General features: G+C 44.6%; 1 protein-coding gene across 1 annotated transcript in view; it reads right to left on the reverse strand.

The window, feature by feature from the left end:
* Positions 1-26,697, reverse strand: part of SMARCA1 (SWI/SNF related, matrix associated, actin dependent regulator of chromatin, subfamily a, member 1) — a 100,332-nt gene that overhangs the window by 28,473 nt on the left and 45,162 nt on the right. Inside the window, exons 15-20 of the mRNA XM_029067459.2 lie at positions 26,153-26,301; positions 24,603-24,722; positions 21,618-21,728; positions 21,388-21,501; positions 5,944-6,066; positions 3,354-3,486 (exon numbers count right to left, since the gene is read on the reverse strand). Coding sequence (XP_028923292.1) covers positions 3,354-3,486; positions 5,944-6,066; positions 21,388-21,501; positions 21,618-21,728; positions 24,603-24,722; positions 26,153-26,301 — 750 coding nt within the window. The remainder of the gene's footprint in view (positions 1-3,353; positions 3,487-5,943; positions 6,067-21,387; positions 21,502-21,617; positions 21,729-24,602; positions 24,723-26,152; positions 26,302-26,697) is intronic.

The raw sequence follows: 26,697 nt of genomic DNA on the forward strand, positions 1-26,697 counted from the left end.
CCACTGTGACCAAGGGGTATATTTTCCATTGCACTTCTTCTCCCCCCTCCCTCCCCATACTCTCACCTTTGCTTTACTGGAAATGAAGGCAGTTGTGGAGCTGGGGATGAGGGTTAGGTTATGTGCTTGGAGAGTATTATATAACAATGTAACCAACGCATTCCCTGTCCACTGAAGGAAGCTTCCTGGGATTCAAGGTCCATACTGTAACCATGAATCCCAACAATTCAATGGGAAGCAGCATGGTGTAATGGATAGAGCACTGGTCGGCGAGTCAGAAGGTCATGGTTCTAATCCTGGCTCTGCCACTTGTCTGCTGTGTGACCTTGGACAAGTCACTTCATTTCTCTGGGGCTCAATTAGGTCATCTGTAAAATGAGGGTTGAGGCTGCGAGCCCCATGTGGGACAGGGACTGTGTCCAACCTGATTTGCTTGTATCCTTCCCAGCATTTAGTATAGTGCCTGGTACACAGTAAGCGCTTAAATACCCTGATTATTTTTATTGTTACAAGGCACAAGAATATAATAATTTTAGGCCAAAATCACAGAGAGCAGAAGAATCTGTCTCTATCCCAAAGCAGGTGGCTTTCTGAGGCTGGAGACAAGTGACAGTTCACAAATACAGGAGCAAGGTAACTGGGGAGATGCATTATTTTTTCATTCTAAAGCTTCGTATTTTAGGAAATTCACCTTTAATCTGGGGTTACCTAGGGTTTGGAACAACGTGGAATTTTTCTGTGTTCTTTTCCCCAGCTGCAACTACCCCTTGCAGCGCCTAGAATTTATTTCAACACTGCCTTCTTGACCCATTGTCCGTCCGAACCCTTTATCTGAGAAGAGCCGTACCGTTCTTGATTGCTTCACAACGGGCCACTTTGCTCGCTGCCGTTTCCTCTCAGCAGCACACATTTCTGCTTATCGCTTGAGGTTGGGCTCTATTTTAGCCTTAAAGCATTTCTTCTGCCCACCCTGCATGTGGCTGCACCGGGATGACAGCTGTTCGGACACTCAGCGGACACGTTTTTGCCCTCATCTCTTCCCGGGGAATTAGGTTGTAATCAGCATCACTTCTAGCTGTGTTCTGGGCCTTCATCGTTGGCTAGCCTATCCTGCCAACTGAGGCTGCGTGGGTGCCCAAAGAGATGCTAGAGAAACTGCTTTGATAATCATTGACATCATCATGGAATTGGTTGAGCACTTACTATGTCAGTCGGTCAATCGTATAGATTGAGCTCTTACTGTGTGCAGAGCACTGTACTAAGCGATTGGGAGAGTACGATTTAACAATAAACAGACACATTCCCTGTTCTTATTAAGTGCTGGGATAGATTCAGGATAATCAGGTCAGACACAGTCCCTGCTCCACCCTGGGCTCACAGTCTGGGCGAGAGAGAGGAGCAGGCATTAATTCCCTGTGTTACAGATGAGGAAACTGCTGAAGAACCCGGACGTGAACTATACAACCCATCTGGATCTTATAACCAAATATAGCAACACCACTCTATGAATCTTTTAGTTTGGTTTGGCAGTTGATGCTGCCGTGGTGACATGCTCACCACCTCTCTTGATTCAGCTTTCAACTTTTTTGAAATTTAGGGCTGTCAAAGTTGTGGGTATCATTAGTCACTAGCGTCATTAGAAATTAAGGAGTTTCTTACAGTAGAACAACAGTGCATCGTCACCTTCCATAGCTACAGTTTCAGAAAATCCATTCTGCAGTGCGCAGATTAAACCGAGAAACATAGGCAACAAATGGTGAATTGTCAAGGACGGAGTAATCCAGGACTACCCAGAAAGATACTGAACTACAGAATTCTAAACATCCTTTAGGAGCCTATATGGTTCATCTAGAGATTTGGGTCCATTCAAAAACTGGTATAGGATGGTCACAAATGGGACAGAACCAAATCCCTAGGCCTGCCCAGAGTAGACCCCAAAATCAGAGAATGAGCCAGGGACCAATCTCCAAGGTTCAATCTTAAACTGATGCAAACCACTCTGGCCTCCCTAATCATGGGTTATTTACCCAGAGCTGAGTCACAAATGCAGCAAACTCGGGATAAAAAGTCACAATATTACTTACTGGGGAATTTTCCCAGGGCATTTAAGTGAAGGACTTGAAATCCACCTCTCCTTATCACCAACATATGGAGGAGGATCACTCTTAGCATAACCCATAATCATTTTTCTAAAGAAACATTCAGTCTTTGTTTCCCCACTCCTTAAAACCTCCAGTGGTTGTCCATCCACCTACACCTCAAAGAGAAACTCCTTCCCATAGACTTTAAAAGCAGTCAGTCACCTTGCTCCCTTCTACCTCACCTTACTACTCTCCTAGAACAAACCAGCCAGCACACTTCGCTCCTCTAATGCCAACCTACTCACTGTACCACATTCTTGTCTATCTTACCGCCAACCTCTCGCCGAAATCCTGCCTCTCCCTCTTCGCACCTTCAAAGCTTTCTTGAAGGCACATTTCCTCCAAGAGGCCTTCCCTGACTAAGCCTCTTCTCCCACTCCCTTCTGTGCTCCTTTATTCACCCAAACCATCAGCTCCGCAGCACTTATATACATATCCATAATTTATTTATATTAATGCCTATCTTCCCCTTTAGATTGTAAACTCATTGTGGCCACAGAATGTGTCTACCAACTCGTTATGCTGTAATAATAATAACTGTGGTATATGTTAAGCGCTTACTGTGTGTCAAGTACTCTTCTAAGCACTGAGGTAGATACAAGGGAATCAGGTTGGATACAGACTCTGGCTCACATGGAGCTCCCAGTCTTAATCCCCATTTTACAAATGAGTTAACTGAGGCATTGAGAAGTAAAGTGACTTGCCCAAGATCACCTAGCAGACATGTGGCAGAGGTGGAAATAGAAGCCAAATTCTCTACTCCCGGGCCCATGCTCTTTCCACTAGGTCATGCCTCTTTGCTAAACTGCTTCGCTGCTTGGACTCTCCCAAGCACGGTACAGTGCTCTGCACACAGTAAATACTCAATAAATACAATTGATTGACTGAACCGAGAGCAGGCAGAAACCAGATCCTTCTAACCCTAGACATACCAGCAGGCTTAGTAGGGCAGTGTGGGGAAGGGAGTTTTTTTTGTTCATCATCAGCCAGAGGAAACTAATTCACTACAGAACCACTCAAGCTCTCAGAAAAAAGGCGTTTCAGCATTAGTACTTGATAGTACAAAGTCAATCATTTTAAACTTCACTTTCTTTCACTAGCGTCTCACACGCAAGCAAGTTTCAAGTTGCTTTTGCTAAACCCCTGAGGCCCTAAGACAGGAGGGATGAATCAAACCAAAATAAAAATGTATGTTCCATATTTTGTGCAAACCTGAATATTCGATGACCTCTTCGGGTGATTTTCCCTCCACTTCTCGGGCTATATTATCAATGTCATCCCGCCCATACTTCTCATTGGCTTTAATAAACTGGTTAAAATCTCGTTTGTTCCAGTTTGTGAATCCCTGTGGGGAAGAAACAGAAAACACATCATAGTGAAAGGTGGATTTATTCAATCTGCTGGCTCTGTGGTTCATTTCTTCGATACAAAGTCCCATTTCTAAAACTTGAGAAGATCAAAACCCCTTCCTTATTTGCACTCTTAATGGCTGATGCTTCTTTTTTGAGATTCAAAACAAATTACTAATTACATGTATCAAGAGAAGCCTCCGATGATCCCTGTGAACTGAAATGTTTCCCATTCTAAATCTAAAGAGATGTTGATTAATTATTGTCAGAGTAAACAAACTGCCATTTGAAGAAAAAGCCAAAGCCTTGTTTTCAATGCAATGGAGAGGTGATGGAAGAACTATGGCCAATTTTGCCAGTCTCCGCAGATCTCCTGAAGGCTATGTGGGAAGCAGCATGGGCTAGTGGACAGAGCTGGGGCCTGGCAGTCGGAAGGACTGGGGTTCTATCTCCAGCTCCGCCACTTGTCTGCTGTGTGGCCTTAGGCAAGGCACTTCGCTTCTCTGGGACTGTTACCTCATCTGTAAAATGGAGAATAAGACTTTGAGCCCCATGTGGAACATGAACTGTGTCTACTTGATTACCTTGTATCTACCCCAGTGCTTAGAGCAGTGCCTGACATTGGAGCAGTGCCTGACACACAGTAAGTGCTTTTAACAAATACCATTAAAAAAATCACCTAGTCAATCCCCTCTATATGAATTTCTGTGATGCGTCCAAAAGAGAAGATTAGTGAAACATCTCTGCAATCACCCAGGGAGTTTTTTGTAACTTTATTATGGCATAGGCATACTTGGATTCTGAGCACCCCATTTTACTTAAAACCAGGGGACATGTTGAAACCTTTCGCTGACCTACAATACCTTATGTTGTGTAGATCCAGCTCTCGATGTAACATCCCCTCACTGCAGGTCGGACAATTCCCTCCCTGTCCCCTCCTCCCCAACTCTCCTGTTTCCGGCTGCTTTTCTGACCTTCCTCCTGCCCCGCCCCTCCATCTCCCTTTGTGCCAGACTGTACTGTGGGATCATTTTGGGCCTCCTCCATTTCAATTCATTCTAAACCTTAATGGCAATCATAACGGCCAACATTTCCTCCACTTCCCACCTCGCCTCTTTTCCTTTTCTGATGGAGGCTGCAGAGATAAAGGTGCCGGGGATCCTGGTGGGATAAACGGGGAGGAGGGGGAGAACACCACAGGCTCTGGAGGGTCTGCTGGCTCCCCAACCTACCCCGATCCGCTGCTCTGATGTGGCGGTCCCAGCCGGAGCAGGGAAGCTAGGCTGCAAGTCAACCAAGGGGAAGCGGCAGGGAGGGTTGAGACAATGGGCAGCTGTGGCTCAGACTGGAGATAAAAAACCAAACTACTATACCACACGGCACAATTCCATATCGGGGGGCCGTACTGGGAGCTTGTTATGGGCAGGGAATGTGCCTTTTTATTGACCTTTTGTCTTCTCCCAAGCGCTTAGTACAGTGCTCTGCACACAGAGCGCTCAATAAATACAACTGAATGGAATGAATGGAAGGAAGGGAAGCCGAAAGGCAACTAAGGAGAGGTGAGAGGTGGGGTAGGGGATTAGGACCATGCAGCTAATCTGGAAATACCAGAAGCAGCGTGGCCTAGTGGCTTGAGCCTGGGGGTCTCATCCTGGCTCTGCCACTTGTCTATGTGACCTTGGGCAAATCACTTCACTTCTCAGGGCCTCACTTACTGTAAAATAGGAATTAAGGCTGTGAGCGCTTAGAACAGTGCCTGGCACATAATAAGCACTTAAATACTATTTAAAAAAGTGCATTCTGCACAATGGCATGCTTTGTAAGACAGCCTAGAGGTTCAGTTACTGTGTAACTACACCATGTTATAATTAGGTTTAATCGATGGTATTTATTGAGCGCTTACTATGTGGAGAGTACAAAAGAATTAGTAGACACATTCCCTGCCCATAACGACCATGGACTGTAAGGTCATTTTGGGCAGGGACTGTCATTGTTTAATGCTGAATTGTACTTTCCCAAGCACTTAGTACAGTGCTCTGCACACAGTAAGCACTTGATAAATATGATCGAACGAATGAATGAATTCAGCCTATAGGTTTAGGGTATTAGCTCCATTGTTTGACTATGTTTTGTGTTTTAGTAGTTTTTGAAAGGGATTTATTTTTAGGATTTATAAAAGAAAACTGAAATATCCTGTGATGTTATGCTTTGAAGTATTTTAACAAAGATGAAACAATACTTTAGGGATGTTTAACATCACAGCACAGAGAACATATTATTTTTCCAGAGATCCTCACATGGCTCTTAATTAATCAAGCAGAAGTTTACGGGAAGTTTAATTTTGTTTTCAATGACCATAACCCTGCCATAACATGGGGTAGGCCTGTATACTATTTGCTTTCCTTTATTCATCTTCCTGTTAGTTTTTCATTTGTCACATTGTAAAACTTTACTTGGGTGAGCAGTTTTTCCTTTTCTTCAGTCTCTTCTGTGGTGTGAGGTTCCGCTTCATCAATCTTCTTCTGCTCTTCTTTTTGTGCTTGAGCTGAATTTGGGAGATCGGGATTCCTAGGGACCTGCATGATGAATAAATGATGTTATGACATTATTATTACAGGTATCTGGTCTTATCAATCTTCATAAATGAAATAACATTAAGGCTGATGAAGTCCTCTACAAATCGGCAAAGTGGTGGTGTTAAAAAAAAAAAAAGCCCATGCAGTTCTCAGATGTACTGAAAGATCAAACTCTTATTAGAGAGCTGAATCCAGGTTGGATCAGCACTTCTTATAAAGTATGAAGATAATTTGGAGGGTGCAGAGATGAGTAAAAAAATGACAAAAGGGCTGGAAAACAGATTCTGTTATAAAACACTAAAGGAAATGGGGCAATTTTTAGCCCAGAGAAATGAAAGGTAAAGAGTTTATTCTTTTCGGGAATATGAGCGTCTTGTGGTGAGGGAGCTGACATGGGGAAAGAACGACAATGGCTTTAAAAATCCTCTTGCTTCCTCCTACCTCTAACTGGATTCAGTGTCTTTTTTCCCCACTAGATGAGAAGCCCTTTGAGGGTAGGGGGCATGTGTGTTAACTGTTCAGTCAGTCGATCAGACTGTAAGCCCATTATGGGCAGGGAGTGTCTCACTTTACTGCTATATTGTATTGCACCCAGTAAGCGCTCAATAAATGCGACTGAATGAATTTACTGAGCACTTACTATGTGAAGAGCACTGTTCTATGTGCTTGGGAGAGTACAATATAACCACTGAAGAAACACATTTGTTGCATTCTCCAAGTGCTCAGTATAGTGCTCTGCAAAAAGTACTCAATAAGTACTACTGATTGACTGGGTGATTTACAAACTATTGTCCAGTACAGAACAGGGTTTTGTGATCTGAGCGGACAGCCGATGACGTCACAGCTAGCGTGCAGGGCAGCGTGATGACGTCACTGACAGAGCTCTAGGCTGGGGGCCCGCTGGCCCTCTCCTCCCCACACAAGACCCTGCCTGTTACAGCAGGGGATAAAAACCTCCAGAAAAGGGAAATGATCTTCCTCCCTGCCGGCCGCTGGACCCTCGGGCCCACAGTTCAGATCACGCAAGGCCTACGGGCCTGGGCCAACCTCTCCCTCTCAGACTCACCATCGATCAGTCCCTAAGCCTTCCTTCCCAAACTAAGCCCTCCTCTTCTCTTCTCCCACTCCCTTCTGCGCCGCTCTTACTTGCTCCTTCATTCATCCTCCCTCCCAGCCCCACAGCACATCTGCATATATCTGTAATTTATTTATTTATTTTAATTTTAATTTATACTAACGTCTATCTCCCCCTCCAGACTGTGAGATCGTTGTGGGCAGGAATGTGTCTGTCTCTTGGACTACTATACTCTCCCGAGGGCTTAATACAATGCTTTACACACAGTAAGCGCTCAATAAATACGAAGGAATGAATATTTATTGAGCATTTCTGGTGGAGAGCACTGGACTCTGGGCTTGGGAGAGCACAACACCGCAGAGTTGGTAGCCACATTCCCTGCCCACAAGGAAGAGCTCTTTCCTATTCCCTGGAATGCCAGGAATGGTGGTGACGGTGGCAGCAGAGTGAAGGGTGGTAGAGGGAGGGAAGAGGGGCAAGCAAGTGGAACCAAATCACCTCTCGCTCCGGACCCCGGGCTCAGAGCGGGGTAGGGGTTGCAGAGCGGCAACGGTGCCCTGAATGGATGAGAAGGCTGGCGTGGCCAGGCCCTATTTGGGAGGTGCTACACAGCCCGGGACTGCACTCCTAAAGGCATCACCTTCAACCACCTCCTCTATCCTGCCTCGATTACCGTATCGGCCTCGTTGCCGACCTCCCTGACTCCTGATTCCCTCCACTCCAGCCCATACTTCACTCTGACGCCTGGATCATTTTTCTACAAAAACAGTCAGTTCATATTTCCCCACCCCTCAAGAAACTCCAGTGGTTGCCCAGCCACCTTCACACCCAACAAAAACTCCTCACCATTGGCTTTAAATACTCAATCCCCTTGCCCCTTCCTACCTCACCTTGCTACTCTCCTACTACAACTCAGCCCGCATGCTTCGCTCCTCTAATGCCAGCCTTCTCAATTAACTTCAATCTCATCTATCTTGCCACCGACCTCTTGCCCATGTTCTGCCTCTGCCCTGAAACACGCTCCCCCACTCAACAATGACTATCCCCCACTCAAAGCCTTATTGAAGGCACAGAGGCCTTCCCAGGCTAGCTCCGCTTTTCCTCTTCTTCCACTCCCTTTTGGGTCTCCCAGGCTTGCTCCCTCTTTTCACCCCTCCTCCCAGTCCCTCAGCTCTTATGTAAATATCTGTAGTTTATTTCTAATAATGTCTGCACCCCCTTTAGACTGTAAGCTCATTGTAGGCAGGGAATGTGCCTGTTTATTGTTCTATTGTACTCTCCCAAGCACTTAGTACAGTGCTCTGCACCCTGTAAGCGCTCAATAAATGCAACTGACTAACCAGGGGACCAAGAAGAGGAATTTGATTGTACAGACGGAACATCAGGCCATGCTGTCTCTCCCTGGTACCAATGCCCCTCCATAACCCACGGCATCCTTCCCTGCCAGCTAAATAGGATGCTGCCACCGCCGGCAAATCGCTTCCACAACTAGAATGGAAATTCCAGTCTTTCTGCTTTTATGAGAGCCAAGTTCCAGCCTGTTTGGCCTGACTTTCAGCCATGACAATAAGAAATTCTTGCAGAGAAAATACCCGCATTTGAGAGGGACTCATCCTGCCTTGGCTTGGCCTCACAAGTCAGTCTTACTGATTAGCTGCATGGCCTCACTCTTTCAATAAGAAACTGAGCTCCCTTCTTCCCATCCAAGCCAAACAAGGGGGTAAAAGTGCCTGAGGGGAAAATGGGATAAGAAAAGAAGAACTTTACAGGTGTATGGCTAGAAACTGTGTGTGAGGGAGGAGAGAGCAGCTAAAGGAGAATAACAGTGCACAAAAGAGAAGCAGAGGAAGAGAGGAGGGCAGAGTGGATGACTGTTAAGGTGAGAAAGTGGGTCATAAAGTAGTTTATAGGCTGGAAATTCCCTTGCTTCCTCTCCACTGCCCATCCACGATCCCATCCTAAGCAGAGAGGCCAAAATCTTGGTATCCAAGTCCAGCCCAGACGGGAAGATAGCCTGAGCCAAACTAGAGCGGGGCCCATACCTCACTCCCAAGGAGCATGTATGGTTGCATTCGTAGGTTACTGGGGGTTGTGGTCCCAGTAAAGTGGGGAACCCCTGCCAAATATACACAAAACAGCGCTTCTGGAAATGAGGCTGATACCACCAAGCTGCAGCCATCAATCGATCCATCAGCGGTAACCCGAGAAGCGATGCAGCCTAGTGGAAAGAGCCCGGGCCTGGGAATCATCCATCCTGGTAATCTGAGAAGCAGCAGGATCTGGGGGAAAAACCCAGGCCTGAGAATCAGAGGACCTAGGTTCTAATGCCCCTTCTTCAATCTGCTGGGTGATTGTGGGCAAGTCACTTCACTTCTCTGTGCCTCAATTTCTTCATCTGTAAAATGGGGATTAAATCTTACTCCCTCCTAATTAGACTGTGAGCTTCAGGTGAGACAGACACTGTGTCTAATCCAATTAATCTGTATCCACCCCAGTACCGTTCCATAATTATTTATTCATTATTGTTTAATTATTGATACACTTTCTGTGTGCAGGGCACTGTACTAAGCGCTTCAGGCCAAACGGCTTTAAAAACAAAGGGCATCAGGGACCTAGCTAGGACACTGAACCCAATCTGAATCCAAGAGGGCTTCAGGTTTGGGAACACATGAAATCGTGTGCTTGGTTACCTAAGATCTGGGTTAGGTCCATGTAGGGCTTTAGAGGAGAAGCTGCAAGACACTGAAGGAAACAGAGACGTGAGGCATCCAGGGAGGGTCAGAGAAATTCAGAAACAGAGGAGTGCTCCTTTTGAGTGGGGAATCTACTGACTCTGTTGTATTGTACTCACCTAAGTGCTTAGTACAATGCTCTGCACATGATAAGTGCTCAATAAATACCAACGATTGACTGAGGAAGGCATAGAAAAACACTGACAGAGAAGGAAAAAGGCAATAATATAATGATAGTAAGGAGAGGGACTAAAGAAATGGACGGAATAATGAAAGGCAAAATTCAGTAGGAGACAGGAAGAAACAAGCCAGGAGACCAACTGAAGGGAAAGGAAGAGAGTGGTGAAAAAAAGGACCAAAAAAAAGAAAAGAAAAGGGGCATGGAAAATGGAGGAAGAAAAATCACCAAATTTATCTACCCTATAGTCGAAGTTCTCTAGATGATACGCTCATTATCTACTGACTCTCTTCTACTGTACTCTCCCCAACACGCAATACAGTGCTCTGCATACAGTAAGCACTCAATAAATATGATTGATTGATTTATACAGGCATTTCCCCAAGAAAAAAAATCACAAACAAATAACCGAATGTATTACTCTGAAGCTATGTCAGTATTAATATGCACTTGGTGGGGCGTGGAGAACAGATGCTAGCACAATGGTAGAAGCAGCTGGTTTAATATAAAGCCTAGGCTTAGGAGTCAGAAAGACTTGGGTTCATTCATTCATTCAATAGTATTTATTGAGCGCTTACTATGTGCAGAGCACTGTACTAAGCGCTTGGGATGAACAAGTCGGCAACAGATAGAGACAGTCCCTGCCGTTTGACGGGCTTACAGTCTAATCAGGGGAGACGGACAGACAAGAACAATGGCACTAAACAGCGTCAAGGGGAAGAACATCTCGTAAAAACAATGGCAACTAAATAGAATCAAGGCGATGTACAATTCATTAACAAAATAAATAGGGTAACGAAAATATATACAGTTGAGCGGACGGGTACAGTGCTGTGGGGATGGGAAGGGAGAGGTGGAGGAGCAGAGGGAAAAGGGGAAAATGAGGCTTTAGCTGCGGAGAGGTAAAGGGGGGATGGCAGAGGGAGTAGAGGGGGAGAGGAGCTCAGTCTGGGAAGGCCTCTTGGAGGAGGTGATTTTTAAGTAAGGTTTTGAAGAGGGAAAGAGAATCAGTTTGGCGGAGGTGAGGAGGGAGGGCGTTCCAGGACCGCGGGAGGACGTGACCCAGGGGTCGACGGCGGGATAGGCGAGACCGAGGGACGGCGAGGAGGTGGGCGGCGGAGGAGCGGAGCGTGCGGGGTGGGCGGTAGAAAGAGAGAAGGGAGGAGAGGTAGGAAGGGGCAAGGTGATGGAGAGCCTCGAAGCCTAGAGTGAGGAGTTTTTGTTTGGAGCGGAGGTCGATAGGCAACCACTGGAGTTGTTTAAGAAGGGGAGTGACATGCCCAGATCGTTTCTGCAGGAAGATGAGCCGGGCAGCGGAGTGAAGAATAGACCGGAGCGGGGCGAGAGAGGAGGAAGGGAGGTCAGAGAGAAGGCTGACACAGTAGTCTAGCCGGGATATAACGAGAGCCCGTAATAGTAAGGTAGCCGTTTGGGTGGAGAGGAAAGGGCGGATCTAATCTGGGTTCTAATCCAGACTCTATCACGTGTCAGCTGTGTGACCTTGGGCAAGTCACTTCACTTCTCTGGGCCTATCTCATCTGTAAAACAGATGAAGACTGGGACAGGAACTAACTGTGTCCAACCTAATGAACTTGTACCTATCCCTCTGCTTAGGACAGTGCTTGGCATATAGCAAGCACTTAGCAAGTACCCAGATTATTATTATGATGATGATGAAACTTCGTTTTAGTTGGGACAACGAAAAACAAGGGGCAGAGAAAGTGTTTCAGGAAAGCAAAGCCGCCTAGAGGACGGAAAACTCCTGAGATATACCTGTCAGACCTGCCGGGGAGTAGTCATAATTATTAAGCACTTATTGTGTGCAGAGCACTGTACTAAGCACTGGAAAAGAGTGCCCAGGTGGGAATTAGACACGGACTCTGTCCCTTAATGGGCTCAGAGATCTAAATACTGCAAATAAGAAAGGAGCTATTCTTGAGGAGCAGTAGTTTTGAGAGGATTTTGATCTCTATCAATCAGTCGCATTTACTGAACGCTTACTATGTGCAGAGTACTGTACTAAGTGCTTGGGAGAAGACAGTACAGCATAATTAGCGGACACGTTCCCTGCCCACGGTGAGCTCGCTCTGGGGGTTTCAGCACTACATGCTGGGTTACATGAGGCCAGTTGGGTGTGTTACAGGGTGGAAGGGAGGGTATGGGTCCTGCCCTGACCTTTTAAGCCCGCCCTACATACACACACCCATCCATTGGTAAACTTCACCATTACAGACATTATCTTCAAGCACCAAAGGCAACACCATGCATTTCCATATGAAAACTCTATTTCTTAAGGGCAGTTTCTAGCCTGGAAAAGTGATACCTCCAAGAAACATAGACTATAGAGGATTTACTCACTTTACAGGACATAAGACCTAACTTTAAAAATACATGAAAATCATGCCAGATGTAATTATGGGGTATCATTTATGTGGTTAAAAACTATTAACGGTAAGTTCTGAACTCTGAACTCATTCTAACCTTCTTCTGTTTTGGCATTGCCTCAAACGACTCATTTTTGACAATTTTTATACCGACGCTCATATTTTCCAACAGGTTTATGAAACTTCTCCCTAAGTATGCTTTCTGCATAGTACATTATTCATTTCATTCAATCATATTTATTGAGCGCTTGCTGTGTGCAGAGCGCTGTACAAAGCGCTTGGAAAGTACAATTCAGCAATGAAGAAAGTCTAGAAGGGGGGAAACAGACATCAAAACAAGTAACAGGCTTCAATAGCATCAATATAAGTGAATAGAATTATAGATATATTCAGATCAAAACAAGTAAACAGGCATTAATATAAACAGAATTATAGATTTGTACATATATATACATATACATAAGTGCTGTGGGGTGGGGAGGGGGTAGAACAAAGGGAGTGAGTAGGTAAATGGGGAGGGGAGGGGAGTTGAGGAAAAGGGGGGCTTAGTCGGGGCTTAGTTAATCAACCTCAACTGTTTCATCAAACATGGAATGCATTCAATATGCTAACTCAAATAAATACTAACCTTAAATCTTAAAAGGAGCCCAATTCTGGCAGATAATATGTTTCCATTTTTCAGATACACACGTACATTTCCAAAACTGCTACGCACCCTAAACTTTGCATTTAGATGTCTCAGCAAGTGCCAAGTTTGATTTCACAATCAAACAAACCAACAGGCATTTATAATAAAAAAATTTTATCCAGACTCCAGGCAATATACCTTCAATTTCAGGAAGGAGTGAGTTTAAATCGAAAAATGTGATTATCTATACCAAATGCTCTGCGGCAAAATACAAATGCGTGAATTAAGAATAAAATGTAATCAATAAATGTTCTCGCTTTGAATGTTAAAGTTCAATATTCAACTTATATACATGTTTTTATGGTTTAATAGATCCTTAAATTCAATAGCAATCCAAGTTGCTGACATTTGATTTAAATCGTCTACCTTGGCTTTACATTTTCTGTCAATTAAGAAGTCTTCAATTTTAGAGATTCTGCTGTTAAATATTCATGAGCAATTCAGTAGCAGATTGCAGAAGTTATGTTATACGTTAATAATATTTTCTTTAAGAAATGTCACTAGGAAAAAACATCAACATCTATGTTTTATGAGGAAAATGCATACGATTATCAAAAGGGTACAATTTTCCAGGTACCCCTCCCAACGACTTAAAAATTTCCAGTGGAGCTTTTAATACAAGAAGAGTTCAGAAAGAGGTAATACAACTTAGCTACTGGATAGAGAGCAAGATTTCTCCAGAGACCCATGACGATGAAGGTTAGGGGCCATCAAATCACGGTGGTCTCATCCCACCCCACGATGAGAAACCCCCTCCCCAATGGTTCTGAGTGCCACCACTACAAGCCCGACCCCCTGACCCTTAACCCAATGCCGCCCTTGCGCACGACCGGATGGAGCAAGCAATTCCCCTCCTACAATGACACCCCCTCCGCTCCCTGCAGGTCTGGCCCATTTGTGAATACAACCCTGCTCTATGGTTGGCAGGCTGATGGGCCAAACTGGAAGATTGGCAGACTAATCAGACAGCTCAGGGAAAAAGATAAGAATGCCCAAAGCAGCCTGCTTAATGGATAAGAGCACAGGCCTGGGAGTCAGAAGGACCTGGATTCTAATCCTTGCTCTGCTACTTGTTTGCTGGGTGACCCTGGGCAAATCACTTTGCTTCTCTGTTGCCTCAGTTCCCTCATCTGGAAAATGGGGATTAAGACTGGGAGCCCCATGTGGGACATGGACCATGTCCAACATCATTAGTTTGTATCAATACTTAGCAAAAATAACTGTAGTATTTGTTAAGCCCTTATGTGCCAGACACTGTACTAAGCACTGGGCTAGATACAAGCATATCAGGTTGGACACAGTCCCTGTCCTACATGGGGCTCCCAGTCTTAATCCCTATTTTACAGATGAGGCATAGAGAGGTGAAGTGACTTGCTCAAGGCCTCACAGCAGACAAGTGGCAGAGCTGGGATTAGAACTCAGGTCATTCTAGGTACCAAGTTCTGAATTACTTGAGGATACAATTGGGTTGAACCACATAACCACAGGCACTTCATATTTCTTTCCAGGCATTAAGAGAGCCCCACATTTACAGACTTCTTCAAATGTTTTTCAATATCAAGTCAAAAGCACCCATAGATAACCAAGTCCCTTTTCAAAGAAAATGCCTGTGACCACTTGAAAGAATTCACAGTAGTTCAAGAAATCCAGTGATGCTCCGATGGATCTAATCCCTATCTACATGCCACCCAATCACTCTGAGTTTGCTGGGGCTTTACTTTTCATTAATCCAGTGCCTGGCACATAATAAGCGCTCAACAAACACCATTAAAAAAAGAAAACTGTGCTCACCAATTAGCTGTTCCCATCCAATCTGAGGTCCCGGACACCTGTGTTCTCCCTGCCCGCTGAGACCATCTCGCTCTCCCCTTCCTCTGGGCACACGAATGCCCCAGGGAATCCTTCCCGAACTCCTGAATTCCTTTCCTACCATTTTTCTTGATGGCATTTGCTAAGCACTTACTACGTGCTAGGCACTGTACTAAGTTAAGCACGGGGTGAAGCCCAAGCTAATCAGATAGGACACTGTCCATGTGCCACATGAGGCTCACAATCTCAATCCCCACTTCTACAGATGAGGGAACTGAGGCCCAGAGAAGAAAAGTAACTTGCCTAAGGTCACACACAGCTGACAGCGTGGTGGAGCTGGGACAAGCCCCCAGATGCTCTGACTCCTGGACCTGTGCTTCTTATCTTATGCTGGTTTGCTTTTCCTCTCACGTCAGAGTGGCGACAGCCACTAGAGTCCTCTAGACTATAAGCTTGTTGTGGGCAGGGAGTGTGTCCATTTATTGTTATATTGTACTCTCCCAAACGCTTAGTAGTGTCTTGCACACAGTAAGTGCCCGACAAATATGAAAGGAGATAGCCAACACGGGGGCACGCTACTGGTTGAAAGGGGTAATGAGCTGATTTGCTGGTCCACTAGCTAAGTGGCTGGCTTCTGCTCCCTCAGCCGGCCAGCCAGCCGGTTGACCCGCCCTTCATGGGGCCCTGCTGCTTGGTCTGGGGAGGTGGAAAAAGCTTCTTGGACTGCCGAGTGCGCTGCTAGAGAAGCCAATCGTGTCCTTGGGAATTCGGTAAACTGGTCCACCTGCCCTGGTGGCATAATCTGTTATGGGGCAGGACTTGTGCTAGAGGGGTTCCCCAAGGGTCAGTTCTTTACAAATACCAACATTATTATTCTTTGTCCCCTTCTGTTCTCCATCTATACTCACTCCCTTGGTGAACTCATTCGCTCCCATGGCTTCAACTATCATCTCTACACAGATGACACCCAAATCTACATGTCCTCCCCTGTTCTCTCTCCCTTCCTCCAGGCTCCTATCTCCTCCTGCCTTCAGGAAGTCTCCACCTGGTTGTTCGCCCGCCACCTAAAACTCAACATGTCCAAGACTGAGCTCCTTAAATTGCCTCCCAAACCCTCTCCTGTCCCTGATTTTCCCATCACTGTGGATGGCACGACCATCCTTTCCGTCTCACAGGCCCGCAACCTTGGTGTCATCCTTGACACTGCTCTCTCATTCACCCCACACATCCAATCCATCACCAAAACCTGCCGGTCTCACCTTCACAACATCGCCAAGATCTGCCCTTTCCTCTCAACCCAAACTGCTACCTTGCTGGTACAATCTCTCATAATATACCGACTGGACTACTACATCAGCCTCCTTTCTGATCCCCCATCTTCCTGTCTCTCTCCATTTCAGTCTATACTTCACTTCGCTCCCCAGATTATCTTTCTGCTGAAACACTCTGGGCATGTCATTCTCCTCCTCAAAATCCTCCCGTGGTTGCCTATCAACCTTCACATGAAGCAAAAACTCCTCACTCTTGGCTTCACAGCTCTCCATCACCTTGCCCCCTCTTCCCTCACCTCCCTTATCTCCTTCTACAGCCTACCCCATACACTCCACTCCTAAGCCACTAACCTCCTCACAGCCCCTCGTTCGCACCTGTCCCACCGCCGACCTCTAGCTCACATCCTACTGCTGACCTGGAATGCCCTCCTTCCTCACATCTGCCAAACTAACTCTCTTCCCCTCTTCAAAGCCCTACTGAAAGCTCACCTCCTCCAGGAGGCCTTCCCAGACTGAGGGTTCCCTTTCTCTCTGCCCCCTCTCCTCACAATTGCCCCTATTCCCTCCCTCTGCTCTAGCCCCTTCCCCTCCCTACAGCACTTGTGTATATTTGCATATATTATTTCTCTACTGTATTTATGATGTGCATACATCTATGATTCTATTTTGATGGTATTGCTGCCTGACTACTCATTTTGTTTAGCTGTCTGTTTCCCCCTTTTAGACTGTGAGCCCGTTGTTGGGCAGGGATTGTCTCTGTTGCCAAATTGTACATTCCAAGCACTTAGTACAGTGCTCTGCACACAGTAAGCATTCAATAAGTACGACTGAATGAATGGACATTCCAGACACACGAACGCTTCCTCCCTCTCCCGCTCTCCCTTCCTTTCCTTCTCACTTTTACACTCTCCCCTGGCATCGCCCATTGCCATCAATGTAACCTGATGTGATGTCATCACACACCAGCTGGGAGTCCTCACAAAACTGACTAGCTGAGATGGATCTGACCCTGTCTAGTGGCCCGGGTTCTAACCACTAGGTCAAGCTTCCGCTCAGTCAATAATACACTAACGCCGCACTATCTAAAAAGTACCTTGTGAAATAAGACTTTTCAAATGTGATTTAGATTCCTGGTCAGAAGACTGAGGAAAGCTGGATGGAAAGTTCCACATTGAAGGCCTTTTTTTTGTTTTGTTTTTATTTCTTTTTGGAACCTTAGCAAGTATTTCACAAAAATATGGAGGGCTGAATTAAATGTGATGGCACAGAAAATGAAAGCAGTAAGCACAAGTCGGCTCGTGCAAACTAAGTTCCACCTCTGCAAAATCCATTGCCCTCTCTGATGCACTATCAGAACTCACAAGGGTTATACAACCTTCTCCATTTAGCCACTGTTGAGATCCATTTTTAAAACTTATTTTATTAAAGATGTCAGCATGGATGTCAGCATGTCCTACGGTTTTCCTCAGCCTTAAATAAACCGGGGTCTGCTTGCTACAGGATTCAGCTTCAACCACTTCGCTATTCCTTTCAAATCAGGAATACCGCATTCTTCCTCCTATCCTGCTTTGCACCACTTACTGGGAAAGCAAAAAGTGGGGAGACAAAAAGCCTCAGGGCACCTTCCGGCATCACCGCTGCCCACCGGGCAGCTGCCCATGCTGCCTCCCCGGGAACCGGCACCGAGGAGACCCCAGCCTGTCCTAAATTTGTAGTTGGTGGGTGGCAATTTGGCTGCAGAAAAGGGGCTGGACCCGGGAAATATTAGGCAGCAAAAACAGGCAGGATACTTCCATATTGTTACCAAGAAAACTCCATGGATACACTCCCATTCATTCAATTGTATTTACTGAGCACTTACTCTGTGCAGAGCACTGTACTAAGTGCTTCCGAAGTACAATTCAGCAATAAAGAGAAACAATCCCTACCTACACCAGGTTTACAGGATAGAAGTGGGGAGACAGTCAACAAAACAAGTAAACAGGCAATATTTTTTAAGCACTTACTATGTACCGGGCACTGTGCACTATTCACTGGGGTGGATACAAGCAACTTGGGTTGGTCGCAGTCCCTGTCCCACATGGGGCTCGCGGTCTCAATCCCCATTTTACAGATGAGGTAACCGAGGCACAGACCAGTGAAATTACTTGCCCAAGGTCCCACAGCAGACAAATGGTGGAGCCAGGATTAGAACCCAGGTCTTTCTGACTCCCAGGTCCATGTTCTACCCACTAGGCCATGCTGCTTCTCTTGGCTTGGTAACAATATGCCAGCCATTTCACACCAAGTAAAATGTCTCTAAAGGTGTTGTAATATCCAACTTTCACTGTGGCTATGAGACCAGAATCTCCCAATGTGTCTCTTTATTGTTGTAGTGTACTCTCCCAAGCACTCAATACAGTGCTCTGCACAGAATACGCACTCAATGAACAATGACTGATTAAAGGATTTAGGGGTGTTTGGCTCAAAGAGAAAAATAAGAAGCTTTAATAACCATCTTCAAAATTTGTAAAGGATTTAATGGGAAGAAAGCTGGCCAATTGTTCTGCAAGTTGGTAAAAATCCTTCAGGTGAAAATGGACTACATTTAAAACAAGAAAATAATCAGTTGGACATGACAGTATTTCTGTATATTTGGCAAATATCACAAAACCTTGAAGTGGTATACCAAATGAGGCTGAGGAGTTTTTATCCCCATAGTGACATCTGTCAGTTTCAAATGGTTTAGTTATTTACCAGCCTGGAGAGAAGGAACTGAACCATGTAACCTCTCAGAGTCGAGGTTCTGAGTGCACGATTTTATGAGGAACTACTTTATTCTATCCAGCATATTTAACCTGCAATTTGCCTGTATTCTTCTTTCATCTCACTGCCTTCATTTTTTTATAAATCGCTTTCACATTTTTCTCAGTGTCTTCGAAAAAAGCTTGTCATTCTCTTCTGCCACTTCCTCTATAATTTTTCAACGGACTTTATCAGGTCCTCTGGTTTAAATATATTTAGATGAAGTATTTCACTAACTTGATTTTAACTCAACTCTGTCTGTTAATCTAAGAACAAACACACTTGAGTGAAATGGAAGGCAGGTGTGGCCATAGAGTCCCACTGGACAGTAAGCTACTTGAGGGCAGGCATTATGTCTGCTAATTCTGTTGTGGTAACCTAGGTGCTTGACCTCCCTCTCAGGATCACACCTGGAGAGTTTCCAGGACTCCACCAGTCTCGGCTACGGGAGGGAGAGTCAAGCAGAGGCCTACCCATTCCACTCCTAGCTTGGCCAATGGCTAGCCCGTGAGTAAAACTCATCTGTGCTGGGCAGCAGGGGCACGGGAGAGAGTCGAGGACTCAAGTTTACTGTGCAGAAGGTGATGGTGAACCACTTCTGTATTTTTACCAAGAAAACTCTATGGATACATGACCAGAACGACTGCAAATGGAGAGTGGGGCGTTCCGGGAGAGATGTATCCAGGAGTTGGTATAGGTCGAAGATGACCACAGCAGAAGACAAGACAACCTGAGAGTTTAGTAGTATCCTTTGTACACAGTAGGCAGTCAATAATACTTCTGATGGATGGACAGATTGTTCCTTTTCCTTCCAGGGGAAACAGAACCAGTCCTTTTTAGACATTTAGAGACGTTTAAGCACAGCTAGAAGCAGGGGGGGAGATGAGAAGTTTCCAGATCTCTCAACAGGCAGGTAAGCAGCTCTCCCAGAAGCCCAGGGGAACAGTCACTAGAACCACGAACCCAAGCAAAGTTAGGTCTGAATAAAAGAGTCTGAAGTATACTAGTATACTATGTGTCAGACACTACACTAAGCTTTGGGCTAGATACCAGATCATCGGGTTGGACACAGTCCATTTCCCGCGTGAGGCTCCAGTCTTAATCCCCATTTGACAGATGAGGTAACTGAGGGCCAGAGAAGTGGAACGACTTGCCCCAGGTCACACAGCAGATAAGTGGCGGAGCGGAGACTGGAACTCAGGTCCTTCTGACTGCCGAGCCCATGTTCTATCCAGTAGACCACACTGGATCTTGTCTCACTGCTTGTCTCTCAAGTTCCGAAGAGAGACTATCACATAGACTTTTTGTTCTTTTTCAAAACCTTAGTAAAATGTTTGTCTTTTTTTTTTTAATTAGCTGTCACTGCACTCACCTCAACTGATCTTTCTCCACTTTTAGCATTTTAAGGAACTTCTGAGGTCTTTAACCTAGCTCCAGCAACTGAAATGCATTTATCAATAACCACGGGTTCACAGAGAGGGTAAAGATTCTAATTCAAAAAGAACTGGCCTTCTCTAGCTGCTTACATCCTAAAGAAAACAAAGGTTGCAGACATAAATAATTTTCACTCTCCCTGTTTAACTTCTGCTAATGCCAATTATTACCATTTTCATTCTATCTCCCTTTTGCTATGAAATTCATATTTTATGAATATTTTATTATAATACTTTCTAATATTCTTCATGTCTTGATTATTTTATGCAAAATCTCATCTTCCTTAAAATTCAGCTCTTTAATGATTCTATTTAATGAAGTTCTTTAAAGGATCTTTACCTATATTACCAGAATAATCATAATATTTATTCTGCCCTCAAAAAACTACCCCCTAAATCACCTTTTTATGTAAGCTTTGCCCTTTATTAATCTACAGTATTCACAGAAATATAATTTCAGAGTTTTTATATTGAAATTATCAAATAACTTTTGTATTCAGTACATTCCTTGGTGTAGATTAGTGGCAAAATTCATCACTTATTTCCTGGGACCTTTTTTGGTCAATTACAACACAGCTTCCAACTACAATTTTTTTTTGGAATGCCATGAGATTATTTTCTGCACTACCCTCCAGGATAATCTTCAAATAAGATCATTTTGTGAGCACTGTTCTTAATTCAGAAGTCTAAGACTTCATTACCATTCTAAAGTCATTTCATTGAATAAAACTTCTCTGACTTACTCCAAAGACACTGAAACAGAGCACCCCCCCACCCAGTTTATCAAAAGAGCATATTTCTTAAGTGGACATTTGGAAGAACTCATTATGGGGAGGGAATGTGCTTACCAACTCTGTTACACTGCATTCTCCCAAGCGCTTAGTACAGTGCTCTGCACACAGTAAGCACTCAATAAATATAACTGATTGGCTGACTGATTAAAACAGAGGGAAAAAAAGAAAATTACCTTATAGCCTATTGTTTTCCGGTAATAGAGAATTTCTTTTTCCAGAAGTTCGAACAATCTTGGTGGGAAAAACTGAAAGTCTTGAATATTAGGCTGCTTTGGTGGTCGCGGGGCCTTTACAAAAAAAGCAACACATTCAACAGATGAGGAGGCTACAAGACAGTTACTTAAACCTAACGGTTTTGTTATACAAGAAAAACACAGCTAAAAATTGACAGTAGTGACTTTACCTTGGGAATCTTAGGCTCACTCACACGTAAAGCCTCTCTAAAATAGGCGTCCACTGCATAATTTGCTTTACGTTCTCGTTTAGGAGGTTCTATCCATTCCATCATGCTGAGCTAGACAAAACAAAGAAAAATACACCGCTGCAATAATTCCAAAATATAGTATCGTCGTCATCATTTGAGTGCTTCCTGTGTGCCACGTGCTGCACTAAGCGCTTGGGAGAATAGGCTAAAACAGAGCTGGCAGGCACGGTCCCTGCCCACGGGGTGATTACAGTCTAGAGGGGGAGACAGCCATTAACAGAAATAAATTACTTCTTCAAACTAAAGCACGTAGAGACTGCAGAGATAATTTGTTAAAATAATTACAGCTCCAGCAAAACCTTCAGAGAAAATAGGAGAAAAGAATAATTACCACCTCATTAGTGCTCCATCCACTAGGCCAGGCAGGAAATGGCTAACAGCCTGGGCCTGCAAGCTGCTGGAAGATTGCGTTCCTCCAAATACTGTTTTGTTGGCTTATTTTATTGTGGTGACAATTTTATTTGATTTTTATCAGGGTCTAATGGTGATTGGATTATATTCTTTTCATTGCACCTGTCCGACCTTTTCCTTCTAGGCTGTGAGCCCACATCTCACCACCTATGAGGCCTGGGAGTCAGAGGACCCGGGTTCTAATCCCGATTTGCCAGTTGCTTCCTGTGTGACCGTGGGCAAGTCACTTCACTTCTCTGGGCCTCCGTTACCTCATCTGTAAAATGGAGATTAAGACCATGAGCCCCATGTGGGACATGGGCTGGGCCCAACCTGATTAGCGTGTATCTAGTCCAGTGCATAGTACAGTGCCTGGTACACAGTAAGCGCTTAACAAATACCATAAAAAAACCTAATATATCCTTGTGTTAGTTTATTTTCTTTTCTTGGTTCACTGCTTTAGCTTAGTATTTTGTACAGCATTTAATAAATGTTTGATTTGTAATAATGAAATATTTGATTTTTTGCTTTTATTTTTATGCTTTTTTATGGTACTTCATAATAATAATGTTGGTATTTGTTAAGCGCTTACTATGTGCCGAGCACTGTTCTAAGCGCTGGGGTAGACACAGGGGAATCAGGTTGTCCCAGGTGGGGCTCACAGTCAATCCCCATTTTACAGATGAGGTAACTGAGGCACAGAGAAGTTAAGTGACTTGCCCACAGTCACACAGCTGACAAGTAGCAGAGCCAGGATTTGAACCCATGACCTCTGACTCCAAAGCCCGTGCTCCTTCCACTGAGCCACGCTGCTTCTAAATAAATAAATCGTGGTCTTTGTTAAGCGCTTACTATGTGCAAAGGACTGTTCTCAGTGCTGGGGGTAACAAGGCGATCAGGTTGTCCCACGTGGGGCTCACTTAATAATAACAACAGTATTTGTTAAATGCTTACTATGTACCAGGCACTGTACTTACCATTGGGGAGGACACAAGCAAATCATGCTGGACACAGTCCCTGTCCCATGCGGGGCTTTCAATCTCAATCTTCATTGTACAGATGAGAAAACTGAGGCCCAGTGAAGTGACTTGCCCAAGGTCACAGAGCAGACAAGGGGCAGAGCAGCTAATGGAATCCATAACCTTTTGACTCTCAGGCCCATGGTCTATCCACTATGCCATGCTTCTTCTCTTGTTAAGCTTTTACTGTGTACTGGGCCCTGGACTAAGTACTGAGATAGACACAACATGACAAGATTGGACAAAGTCCTTGTCCCACATGGTGCTCACAATCTAAGGTGGAGAAAGATTTAATTCTCATTTAAAGGTGAAGAACTGAGGTCCAAAGAATTCAAGTGACCTGTCCAAGGTCACATAGCAGGCAAGGGGTGGAGCTGGGATTAGAACCCAGGTCCTCTCATACCCAGGTCCTGTGCTCTTTCCACTAGGCCATGCCGCTTCCCTAAGGGGCCATGCTGCTTCACTGCTTTATCATAATCAGGTATGGAAAGATAAAAATTCCACAACTGATAAGTGGGATGGTAAAGACAAATGGGTATTTTACTGATTAGTTTCCAAAAATCAGTATCCAAAGTCGAAGGGAAACCTTGCACGAATATTTCATTATGGAATAAATACGGAAGACCCCTATGTACTGGAATGTCTGAACTTTCAAGTGAAACAAAACAATAAATCCTTTTACCTTCCACTGTGAAAATAAAAAGGCCTCTGTTGTTTGGGCTAAAAGCTGCCAGCTTCTGTTGGTTTCTTGCAGTTCTGTTTTTGTGAAATGGGATGAACGTGCCAATGGGAGGGTAATGGTCTCAGAGAAGTCAAAGGGGTCTGAGGACCACAGGTGCCAGAGCATGGACGAGCCCAGAATGGCAGGATAATCATAATAATAATTATGGTATTTGTTAAGCGTTTACTATGTGCCAGACATTGTACTAAGCACTGGGGTGGATACGAGCAAATCGGGTTGGTCATAGTCTCTGTCCCTCATGGGGCTCACAGTCTTAATCCCCATTTTTCAGATGAGAGAAATGAGGGCCAGGGAAGTGACTTGCCCAAAGTCACAGAGCAAAGTGGCAGAGCCGGGATCAGGACCCAGGTCCTTCTGACTCCTAAGGACCGTGCTCTATCCAATAAGCCATGCTGCTTCCCCATCTACTTCAGCGTTTTAAATTACTCTGGGCATGGCTAGTTACCCGCTAAGTCGAGAAACTACCCAATTTGATCCAAAAAATATAACGGATCAGCACTAGACTGCTGTGAGGCCCAATGACTTCTAGTTCTGTTTAAAAAAAAAAAAAGGAAAAAACTAATATTGATCAAACCAGTTCACAAAGTTCTAAGACTTTATATTTACAAAAAGCAAAGTGACATCCCAGATTTCTGGTTTAATCTCTCTCCTAACTGTTGGGTAGAAAAAGTAAAAAACAGATTGTAGGCTTGTCAACTCTTTTAAACAAGTGCTCAGCTTGACATTGTTTTATTTAGGAAAAAAATGAGTTACCTTTTGTTTTTCTCTATAATCTTCACCTTCAAAATTGTACAAACTGGTTTCTGTATCCATAGTAAAATTTCTTAGGGAACTTTCTCCCATCTTCTGCAAGCGCTCATTCATTTCTGCTGTCTAAATCAATACATTGAAATTATAAAGTTACTTTCGCACAGTTCTGAAACAAAAAAATGTACCTCCTGAAATTTTGCTTCGATTTAAGAAATAATTTAAAATTGTGAATAAGACATCTACGTTGTACCACTATATATCCAAGCACACCTGTCACAGTCACCAACACATCTAACTTTAGACCTGCGGCAGCCATTTTTTCCAGTTAAGGATGTCAGTCCAACAGACATTCCAAAATAACAAGGACCACAACATTTAGACCAGTTCTCACCAATATTTATCAATCACTGGTGTTAACTGAGTGCTTACTTTGGGCAGAGCACTGTACTAAGCACTTGGGAGAGCACACTACAAGAGATTTGGTAGACACTGCCTCAGCCCACAAGGAGCTCACTGTCTAGAGGGAGAGAGACATTAAAATAAATTCCAGACCTGGATGTAACTGCCATGGGATTCAGGCTGGGATGAATATCTAGTGCCTAAAGGGTACAAATCAAAGTGCGTAGACGACACAGAAGGGAGAGAAAGGGAAAAGAGGGCATAATCAGGGAAGGCCTCTTGGAGGAGAGGTGATTTTCGTAAGGTTTTAAACTGGGGGAGAAAGTTCTTTAAGAGGAAGGAGTTCCAGGCCCGAGGGAGGATATGGGCAAGGGGTCAGCAGCAAGATAGATGAAAGCAAGGTACAGTGAGTATGTTGGCTTAGAGTAGTGAATTGGGTGGGCTGGGCTGTGTAGTAGGAGTGCAGTGAGGTGAGGTAGGAGGGGACAAGCTGATTCACTGCTTTACAGCCGATGGTAAGGAGTTTCTGTTTGATGTGGAGGTGGATGGGCAACCCCTGGAGGTTCCTGAAGAGTGGGGAAGCATGGAAAATGATCCAGGGACCAGAATGAAGTACAGACTGGAGAGGGAGAGACAGGAGGCCAGGAGATCAGTAAGGAGGCTGTACAGTACTCAAGGTGGGATATAAGTACTTGAATCGGCAGAGTAGCAGTTTGGATAGAGAAGAAAGGGCAGATTTTACAGGCATGTGAAGGATTTGGTGACAAATTGAATATGTTATTTCAATGAGAGAAATGAGTCGAGAATAATGCCAGAGTTATGGATTTATCAAACAGGGAGCAGAGTGATGCTGTCTACAGAGGTGTGAAAGATGGGGGAGGACAAGGTTTGGGTGGAAGATGAAGAGTTCTGTTTTGGACTCGTTTAGTTTGAGAAGTCAGCAAGACATCCAGGTAGAGATGCCCTGAAGGCGGGAAAAAACACAAAACTGCAGAGATGGAGAGGACGGGAGGGGAGATGAATTGGAATCGTCCACATAGAGATGGTAGTTGAAGCTGTGGGAGTGAATGAGTTCTCCAAGAGAGGAGTGTAGAAGGAAACCCACAGCTGGGCCCTGAGGGACTCCCTGTGCTAGAGGGTTCTGTCAGGCTCACCTTCTTTTCCCCTCTCTCTAAGATAGTTGTAATGTCTTCCTCCGTCAGCTCACTCTCTTTCGAAGCAAAAACGTGAGTGGCTCCGTGGCGTATCATCTGCAGCATTTCGTCTTTAGCCAGTTTGTTAGACTGCTGGTCGATGAGTCTGCCTAGATTTAAGGAATAAAAATGCTGGGGCTGAAGCTAACTATCCTCTAAAGCACCAGTCAATTGCATTTGTTGAGCACTTAAAGTGTGCAGAGCACTGCACTAAGCGCTTGGGAGAGGAGGACATAACATAGTTGGTAGAACCATTCCCTGCCCACAATAAGCCTAGGAGGGAGAGCCATACATTAATATAAATAAATAATTTATGGCTATGTGCCTAAGTGTTATGGGGCTGAGGGAGCGGGGAATAAAGAGGACAGATTCAACTGCAAGGGCAATGCAGAAGGCAGTGGGAGAAGAGGAAATGAGAGCTTTAGTAAGGGAAGGCCTCTGGGAGGAGATATGCTTTTAATATGGCTTTGAAGGTGGGGAGAGTGATCGTCTGTCAGATATGAAAT

Source organism: Ornithorhynchus anatinus, chromosome 6, assembly GCF_004115215.2.
Source record: "Ornithorhynchus anatinus isolate Pmale09 chromosome 6, mOrnAna1.pri.v4, whole genome shotgun sequence".
In the NCBI taxonomy this organism is placed as follows: Eukaryota; Metazoa; Chordata; class Mammalia; order Monotremata; family Ornithorhynchidae; genus Ornithorhynchus; species Ornithorhynchus anatinus.